At 35.8% G+C, this 10742-nt stretch overlaps 1 protein-coding gene across 4 annotated transcripts in view; it reads left to right on the forward strand.

Annotated features, from left to right (window-relative positions):
• The window catches only part of scara5 (scavenger receptor class A, member 5 (putative)), a 42733-nt gene extending 37487 nt beyond the window's left edge, over nt 1-5246 (forward strand). For all 4 annotated transcript variants that reach the window (XM_039664303.2, XM_089118338.1, XM_039664302.2 and 1 more), the window contains 2 exons: nt 1830-2018; nt 4438-5246. In XM_039664303.2, coding sequence (XP_039520237.2) covers nt 1830-2018; nt 4438-4571 — 323 coding nt within the window. In that variant the 3' untranslated portion in view covers nt 4572-5246. The remainder of the gene's footprint in view (nt 1-1829; nt 2019-4437) is intronic.
• Nucleotides 5247-10742: the final 5496 nt, after the last annotated feature.

Here is a 10742-nt window from a genome sequence, read left to right on the forward strand (position 1 = left end):
CGTTTAAAAAGCGGCATGGTTTAAATATGTTGCATTAAATATATTTCTTCACACTCTTTTTGGGATTTGGGATGCACATAAATTGTGAATATTGACTCACATTGTTCAGTGGCTTAGTTGGTGGTGGTGGGGGTAAAAAAAAATAATTTTTAATAATAATTCCTTAATAATAATTATAATAATAATAATTGCCCCTAAATGATTTTTGACATTTAGGGGCAACTGACATTGTGTAGACAGACACTTTATATGATCATCAAAGGTATACAGATATAGTGAACAGATGTTTTCAAGGGCTCAATGTGGTTCATTCTTTCTATATTGCATTTGAAAGCTGAAAACCTTTATGAAGATTTTTAGAAAAATTGTTGAAAAAAACAAACGGTTTCCCGCCGGCACTGTGCTATTCTTAATGTCCCCTGGAAGGGGGAATAAATATGACAGTCATCTGTCCCATACTGTCAGAGTATTTGGGAATATTCACAAATAATTTGTACACAAAATCATTATTTTATATAAAATCACACATTTTAGATGAGGATAATGCATCACAGTTGTTTAAATGAGCATTTAGCTGTGTCATGAGCGAGTCCTTTCCCATCCATCAGCGCAGTCGCTCGTCGTCATCGAGAGTCTTTCGGCATATATCGGCATGACATCAGAGCTGTGATCGCCGGTGATCTCAAAAGCAGTTTATTGACAGACTCTGCAATGCATTAAGCAATCATGAGGCAGTTTTAATAAATGTATCACCTTTTTTTACCATTAACTTTTAGATTTTAATGCAGTCTTTCATTCTCTATACTTACTCTCTTAAAAGTCTCTGAGCACACCCTTCTGATGGCCCATGCATATGGCTTTAATCAGCTGTGTTGGTGTGTGTTTGCTGCCAGGAGTCACACAGCTGTAACGTATTTACGAGATGTTTTCTGACTATACCATCTGATTGATCTACAGTACTCGGTGTGTTCTGCATTAATGTCATGAAAGGTTAAACTTTGAACATTAAAGTCTCTCTGCATGAACTTGCTCTTATCATCTGACCCTGACACCAGGGACTAAAACAACTGTGTGAAATCGGTATCAGTCCGACAACGAAATCAAAATCATCTTCTCTGATCACTGTTGCAGGTCGTGGTAGAGTTTAGGATTTTGAACTCTTAGAATGAGAAATCTCAAACCCTGCATATGGGACCACCGTCGTATGTCTTGAATAGCAGTCAAAAGCAGTGATATTGAAACGCTGGAGAGAACAAAACGTGGGCCCTATTTTAACGATCTATTCTCATTGTCTAAAGTCTCAAATATTCGACAAGACTTCATGCTTTCATCACCAGCAGGGTGGACTCCTCACTGTCCTTCCCAAAAATACCATAAGACAGCTGCAGCTCATACAGAATAAATCACGTATATAAATCAATCAATGGCCTAGGGCCTCAATACATTGCAGATATGATCACTCCGATCATTAGTTTCACATCGGCTTCCAGAAGAGATCAGATGTGCTCCAACAGTAACTACATTCAAATCCTGACTCAAGACACACGTTTAACAAAGTTTGAATGTGCAGTAAGCATATTGTGTGCTTGTATACGTGGTCTGAAGATTAGGTACATGGGTGAATGTTTTCAATGAGCGAGCCTCAAGTTCCACTTTTAGCGTGTAAGCAATTTGGAAAAAACTGTAATATACTCTTATAAGTTAATCAAAGGCATCCCTAGAGATAAAGACACCTAATATAAAGTGGGACTGATATTTTTTATATATCGTTTTCTCTGTAAGATTTCATTTGTAATAGATTCATTCTGGAATGAATGTATATGTTTCAGTTGAAGAAACTCTGGTACGGCTTGTGAACGGCTCCGGGCCTCATGAGGGTCGAGTGGAAGTGCTGCATGAGCTTCGATGGGGGACGGTGTGCGATGATGTTTGGGACATAAACGATGGAGACGTTGTGTGCAGGATGCTGGGCTACCGTGGTGCCAAAGAAATCCACAAAACAGGCCGCTTTGGACAAGGTCAGAGTCATTAAATGGTTAAAGGAATATTTTGAAATTAATTTTTGATATGTTTTAGCTTCCCTCAAGGGCATCCAAGATGTGGGTGTCTTTGTTTCCACAGTATTTTCAATTTTGATATTTTTAGGTCAAACCGTTCTTGTCTGTCAGTCATATAATGGAGGTCTATGGTCACCACCTCAAAGAGCATGCACAGAGAAGTCCAAATTAAACATTATTTAACGACTCATAAATGTAAGTACACATTGATGGCCTAAGGCACGAAACGAGCGGTTTGTGTGAGAAAACCAACAGTATTTATAAAGTTTTTACCTCTTGTAATCACAGCCACGTCCAAGTGATCTGAAGTACTCGGGAGTGATCTCTTGCGCAGTTGCGAAAAAAAAATAAATCAACGTTGTCTGTTGATATATCGAAATCGTCTTCCATTGCGGTTTCCTGTATATCTAAATATGTTTAGATCTTCACAGTGAAGGATAACACTTCTGAAATCTCTGTGTAAACAATGAGTGACGTACACGCGCGAGAGATCACTTCCAGACCGAAGAGCCCGTGCCTTCAGATCACTTGGACGTGGCTGTGATTACAAGAGGTAAAAACGATATAAATCCTGTTCGTTTTCTCACACAAACCGCTCGTTTCGTGTCTTAGGCCATCAATGTGTACTTACATTTACGAGTCATTAACCCTCTTATTATCTTTGGGGTCTTTTTGACTCGCAAATGACTTTTGGTCAATTTTTAAAAAATGTTCTCTTTTTCCAAATGGTATGAAACTTTCTACGACTCTTAACTCTGTCTAGATCTACCAAAAAAATATATATTTTGGAATGATATCTGTTTTTATGTTAGCATGAAAAAAATGCCAACACTCTTTATCTTCGGGGTCCCTGGAGACCCCGCATAGTGAATATACAAAATTCATCATTAAAATCAGAAACAACGAAGAAACAACGCAGATCACATAGAAATAAAGTGGCACACTTCCAACAATGCAAAAAACATCCACAATGCACACTCACACACACACACACACACACACACTTCAAATACCAACAGTAAACAGTAAACACCTCCAGTGCACCACCAGTTATTGTTCCTAATTGTTCACACGCACACACACAATCCAATCAGTTTTTTTAGGAAATCATTTATTACAACAATTTTATTTTTTTACTGCTTTATATGCTCATTTGTTATTGCTGTTCAGTTCATTGCATTTTTATGTGTTTTTTTCAATATGTAATATAACTGTTCATTTCTGTTATTTTTTGTTCTTTTGATTTTTGTTCTTTTTTTAAATCAACTGAAACGTTGATTTAAAATTATAGAATTATATTAAAAACAGATAATTCAAATAAATGATCAAATCTAAAGACTCCCAACATTTCTCTTTGTAACATCTTGTTCAGGTTTGATTCTAATCATAATGTAACATTATTGAAAAACTTTTGTCAGTACAAAAAATACTTAACTTTGACAAAAAGTTGTGTTTTTTTTTTTGTTATAATTGTGATTTTATAATATTTAGATATGAATCCAACTGGAAAAACTTGTGAAATATATATAGTTTGGTTAGTCAAATAGCAAATAGCTTATAGTGGAGGTCTATGGCCATCTAGTGGTTAAAGTGATAATTTATTTATTTTAAAACTGCATTTTCAAAAAAAATTTCAAAAATCTTACATTAAACCTTGTTAAATGACCCATGTTATCTCCATGAATGAAAATTAGAAATCTGGGTCTTTTATAAAGTGAATTTTACATACAATGACTTTTTTTTTTGTGCAAAAATCCTATTTAAATAAATATTTATTTATTAATTTATAGAATTTTAAAAGATATCAAAAATCCTCCCAAAACTGCACAAATGTTGAGTAAAAACATTAATGAATAGAGTAAAATTACATTTGTAAAAAAAAAATATATATATATATATATATATATATATATATATATATATATATATATATATATATATATATTATACTGCTTCAAAATTAAATGTTATTGTCTGGGGTCCCTGGAGACCCCAAAGATAATGAGTGTAGACACAAATGAAGATAATAGAAGGGTTAAATCATGTTTAATTTGGACCTCTCTGTGCATGCTCTTTGAGGTGGTGACCATAGACCTCCATTATATGACTGACAGATAAGAACGGTTTGACCGAAAAATATCAAAATTGAAAATACTGTGGAAACAAAGACACCTACATCTTGGATGCCCTTGAGGTAAGATAAAACATACCAAAAATTAATTTCAAAGTGAACTATCCCTTTAAGGTAGCAAAATATATGCTTGCAAACATTTACTGCACTCTATGGGTTTAACTGCTAGGCAGTGTTTGAAATTATTATACGTGTTGTAGAACTCAAATGTAATTTCGAGATTCATTTTTGGCTCTTTGACTCTTTTAGGCACTGGGTTAATCTGGATGGATGATGTTGCTTGTGTTGGTACTGAAGACTTTATTCACCAGTGTAAGTTCTCAGGATGGGCGAAAACCAACTGTGGTCATGTAGAAGATGCAGGAGTGACCTGTAATATATAGCCTGTTTCAAGTCTGTAGGATGGACAATTAACCTTTAAGTGTGGATGATTTACTGCAAGTTCAGAGGAAGCAGTGTTGTGTCACTCTACACAGCAGAAGACTCATGAACTTATGAACTGTGGGAGAGTAGGAGGCCCTCGAGGTCAGACACAGGGTCAACATATACCAGCGATGAACACCCAAATACTCCAGCCATACCCATCAGACAGGGATAAAAACCATAACCCGCATCTAATAGAAAAGTGTGTGTGTGCTCTATGCTGCTGCTTGTGTTTGTGTGTGTTTATAAAATATATATATATTTTAATGAAAGCCCAGCTGCAGTTTACATTCTGTACAGATAGATGCATTTAACTTTCCAAAGACTTTTATGAAGACATTTTTGAATGCTAGTATATTTTTTATAACATTTAACTCATCAAGTATTTAAAAGGCTTGTGGGTAGTTGCAAATGTGCCTTTAAACTATAACTTTGACCATGACATGGTCAGCAATTGTATACCTCAATTACAGTCTGTATTCATTGTTCAGTAGCTTCATTATAATACTAAACTACTGTATCAGTATTGGTAATCTTGATTGTACAACAATAAATTATTTACCGATTGTAGTGATGAATTATCCAGTGTGTGAATAATGAAAATGATATAACGAAATAAAATGTATATTATAAATCACAGTTTTTAAGAGTGATACCATACTAAATAATTTTTTTTTTAAATGGTTTTAGCAGAAATGATTGAGGATATTTTTACTAAGCTTCTCCTTTAGCCATTGTAGATGAGTACAGCTTGATTTGCTTCATTTGGGTTTCGGCTGATCCAAGTCAAATAAGTGAATGGAAGGATATTTTGACAAGTTTAGCTTTCTCTGGTCTTTCATTGTGCAACATGTCTTCTTTACTCTGTTAAAAGTGCTTTAAGTAAATTTCAGACTTCAACCACGTAAAAACATTTCAGAAATCTGAAATATGCTCAAGGATTCGCATACAGAGAGAGTCTAGCTCTCATGACTATCTAACTACAGGTTTTGCTCACATGGAGCAATCTAAAGATAAGATGTTGGCCCCAGCTATTTTATCTATCCCCAGATATTTATCCTCTATCCTATTTTTATCCCCAGCTATTTTATCAGACATTTGTGACATCCTCAGGAAGGTCATTTATTTTGTAAGCTGCAATGAAAATGTCTTTTTCATGTTAAAAGTAATTCATTGTAAGCAATACATTGCCTGGGGATGAAAGTACCTCAAAAGTCCACTAGATGGCACTGTTGTGAACCACATAAAAAAGTGTTCATTACGTGAAATAGAGATAATTTATGAGAGGAGCTTTAGAACTATTTTAATCTTTGCCTCTCAAAAGAAGATGCCTATAATTGCAAATAAACATACAATGTGCACACACATGCAATACAGACAAAATGGGGACTTGTGACTTGGACTCGAGTCGCTATTTTTATGACTTGTGACTTGACTTGACAAAAAATAAAATACTTGAGACTTGACTCGGACTTGGGAGTTAAAGACTCGGGACTTGACTTGAGTGTTAATCACATCATGTTTTCAGTTTGAATATAAAATATATAAATTATGTAAAAAAATAAAGTTGATCCAGCTGGAGCGCAGGCTGAGAATAGCGCTGTCATGACTGGATCAGAGATCATCAGTCATGCCCTCTCATACCTTACGCACACCACGCCCACTTACATCAGATCACATCAACATGTCAGCCGGAGGGATACCGAGGGTCGTTGCTTTCGGCTTCAAGAATTTCTCAAAAACAAGATGGCAAAAGAACGAAGACATGCAACGTTAAGATCGCGGACAGCCAGACGATAACCTCCAATTTCGTCCGTCATTTGAAGAGCCATTCTGCCCAGTAACGTTAAGTGCTTGTCAATTTGTTAATGTTGTCTGGTTAGCTCGTTCGTAGTTAGCTAGCTAGCTAATGTAAGTTAAAGGAGAACTCCGGCGCAAAATTACACATTACCTAGTCAACCGTTATCTGAGATTTGATTTCATGATTGCTGAATGTAAATAGTTGTATAAAAACAGTTTAGCCTATAGCGCTAGTATAACGCTAGTATATAGGGCATAATGACAAATAAAAATCGCTTGTTATTACCACAAGGCTCAAAATAGCCCCACACTAACATAATAAGGGTCCCTACATTCAAAACGAAGCATTGAGAACTTTGTCAGTGTCCATACAGTTTAATAAGAAGATATTTTATACACACAGTCAACTTCGCGAATACAGGAAGAAGCTCAGGGAGTTCAGTTTTCCTGTAGCAATACTGCCCTACAAAGGCAAAGCGCAGTAACTACACATTTGGTCAAAAATGAGTTCTTCTTCTTCTTCTTCTATGGATTTATTGGCGGGTTGCATACCAACTTTATGGTGCATACCGCCACCACCTGTGCTGGAGTATGAAGTGATTTCAGTCTAGAAGTATGTTAAAAGATGACTATATTCTAGTCTTAAGACCACTATTCTTTATGAATTTTAAAACTGACCTTACAATTTCCCTGGATCCTTGTTTTGTGTTCAATATGTTATTGATTGTAAATTCTTTGCATCCCATTTCCTTTAGTTCACTTATTAAATCCTTTCTTTCCAGGGGCTCGTTCTTCGTACGTCGCTAACTCAGTTAGCTGGATTTGATTGTTGGCGATTTGCCATGATCTTGGATCGTTTGGTTCTTCGACGCTCATCCTGGACTTGCTGTCATAGCAACAGGTCCGTCAGCTTGAACCTGCTCGCGAGCAGGCTTATTTCATGTAAACAGGATTAGATCGCGGCTGATACGGGAAGTCCTTCAGCGCAGCGCGATAGTGTAGCTTAATTTCTGAGATTTATTTTTGTTTTCTCGTGAAACGATCGTCGTGAGGGTGTCGTTTAAATACATTATTATTTTGTTGGAAATGCACATTAATGTTCGATTCGATGTCGGGCTTCAACAACAGCACAAAATGTTTGCATTGCCCTAAAATTATTTGCGAGTGGCTTCCTTTACACTATTGGAGATGCGGAGAACTTGATAAGCTTTCTGTAGTGCCATTCACAAAGTAGTGCTCTTAGTTTTTTTTTTTTTTTTTTTGCCAACTTAGGGTATATTATAATTTTTAATGAAGATAATGCAATCATGATGACCATGCCGATTATGACTTACAGTCCCTCAGGCTTAACTTACGTGATTGGTGCCATACACTGTAGACTACACACATGTTCCCATCAAGGCCTCAATGAAGGGATTTTGTGAGCAGAAAGGGGGCTTATACAGTGTTTGAACATGGTAAGGAAAGTTATAAATATCAAACTCACGGTACATACACTTATGCTGAGAACTGTATTTTTCCATTAAACAGGTGATTACAACAGGATCCTGCATGGAGACAGGTGTTTTATGACCCCATTCCCTGACCCAAACCCCAGACCAGTTACAATGCAGCTCTAGGACAAGGGCACACAATGACATGAGCTTTGGCCAACTTAAGGGAAGATTTCAATGTCTAAAAACCCTGAGGGTTGCACCTGACAGGGCCAGTGACATTGCATGTGCCATATTACACAACACTGCCAACATCAGAAAAAAAAAAAAAAAAGTTTAATTAAGCCTAAAATAAAAGACAAGACAAATTTGCAAAACTCTGTTTGCTTAGAGTTTTATTTCAATAGTTCTTTGTAAAGAAAAGCCAGTTATTCAGTCATCTTTTTAAAAGATATTATGCAAGGTCAGCAATAGTACTCTGTGTGATTTTACTCTGAAGTTTATTTTGAAGCAACTCTATTTCTAGTGCAATTTTTTTCTTAGTCAAGTTCCGTTTCTCCCCCAGATTTTTGTTTTTTCAAAATACTCTATTTTCTGTTGAAGACTAATATAGGGAACAAATGCAACAAATAAAAAGCAAAAGTTGTCTACACTGCCCACCCCTGTATCACTGCTGTGTGCAGACTCTTCTGTACATGTGGACTCCTGTCAGAAATAATAGGCACAGGCACAAGTATAAATCAATTAAAGCCATCAATTAAATTAAAGTACTTCCTCCAAAGGACAGTCATCTGAGAAGTTTTCTTCACTCTCCAGTGCAATGTGATTGATAACTCATGGCAAAATATTTTTTACATTAACATACGTTTATCAGTTTTTACTTTCACAAGACAAAGCAATTTATCACTACTCAAGATTTAACAGTTGAAATGACTAAACCAGCCAATTTGGATTATAGGTCTACTTCATTTAATGCAGCAACACATTATTTCACAGTGTACAAAGATAATTTAAATCTCATTTCCCAGTAATGAAGGTGTTGCTGCTACTGGTCCCTGATGTGGGTCTGGAAGAACTGAACCCAGGGATGCCCTTCACAACAGGGCAATTCACATTCAACCCAAGGGTCAGCTCTTCTGCCAGGGTCAGGAGCATCATTATTAGTTTTTTCTCAGCCTTTTTCCTGTTTGCTTTTATAAACAGACAATCATTTATTTAACAGTGCCTCACTAGTAGGCCTATAAGGCCTAAAATTACCATTAAGTAGAATATTTTTGTACTTCACTTTCACCATGTTTATTATTATAGTGTGGTGACTCGACATTACAATGAACAAAGTAATTATGAAATTATGAAAATAAAAATAAAATAATAATCAGTTATTAAAACATCTAACATGGCCACCACAAACGCATTTAATTTGTCTTCTACTTTTGCCAGCACTCTCTCCTGGCTTTTGCACACTTTGAGGTGTTCCTGGCGTTTTAATTAAAGACTGAAATTCGGCATAACCTTGCATTAAAAGCGCTTGCTCTGCTTGGTAGAAAAACTGGGCGTGTTCTTTGGCCATGCTGAACAGCCAATAGCAGCGCTGCTGATCACTGGTTCTGTTATCGATACATGTCCCCTTTTATACCAACGCGAGAACGCGCAGTTATCTCAGATAACTCAATCCAGCGATACTAATCATAAACAACAGGTGTGTTCGAAGAACCCAATTAGCCGGATCATGATTAGCACGATGATATCATCTTAGATGTCCCATTTGATCTCGGATGTTTTAAAGAAACGTACGAAGAACGAGCCCCAAGACAATCTTCTATTCGTGAACAGTTGTATTTTTATTCATTAATCTGACTGCATCCATGCATTTAATTGCCATTTGCTCGTGTGATTGTAATATATATCCCAGTAGTATTTTAAATGATATAGTTGATTCTATAAACAACTATAAGAGATCATTTTCGTCTTTCTCCGGTGTGGTGAAGAGATTAGTCCCACCTTAGGACCCCATAGTATGCCTGATCTAAATATGTTCTCACGATAACTTGATAAAAGCAGTTTGTTGCCATCAAGTAATATGTTTATTTGTTTAGCGCTTTTCAAGTAATACGTTTATTTGTTTAGCGCTTTTCATAGTAGGTTGCGTCAACAGCAGAGGAGAAAGTCCGCGAAATTTTATTACTGTTATTGTCATGAAATGTAATTGTAAGAGTTTTTAAGTCGAGAATATAGTTGTTTAAAGCTCAAATCTGTGGTTTATTTATAAAGATTGCGCCTTTTTAAAACATGTTCTGACGTTTTCGGAGTTGTCAGAACCAGGGATCAGCAGCACATCTAGCCCGCCTGGAACAGCCTTAACTCGGCTAGTCATTCTGACGTTTGCCGCGGATAAATGCTATCCTACTATGTAAGCTAACTAAAAACAATAAGAACGAGAAATGTTTAAATTTACAATCTACAGCTTTGGTTATATATAAAACATATAAGTTAAAATACATTAATGACTCCTTATAACGTTCGTCTCTTATAATAAACTGATTTTCTCTAATTTGTAACCAGGCACTAAGCGTTTACCCATAAAACTAGCTTTGAACCAATCGGATCGCTTGGGTCCTAAGGTGGGACTCATCTTTTCAGGGGGACTCTTTTTTTATTTTATTTTTTTTATTTACAAAATTATATATTAATACATTAGAAACAACAATTCACATATATTTTCCAAATTATTCCTACGCATCATGCAATATGAAACATTGAAGTTAACATTCTTATCAATGAAATTAAAGAACATTAGGATTACATATAAAAAATAAAAATAAAAAAAGAAACATAACATAAAGGAGGTATACTATACATATATAGTTACATTAAATAAGAGGAGTTCAATTCTTTGAA

Source organism: Pimephales promelas, chromosome 13, assembly GCF_988280905.1.
Source record: "Pimephales promelas chromosome 13, fPimPro1.hap1.1, whole genome shotgun sequence".
NCBI lineage: Eukaryota > Metazoa > Chordata > Actinopteri > Cypriniformes > Leuciscidae > Pimephales > Pimephales promelas.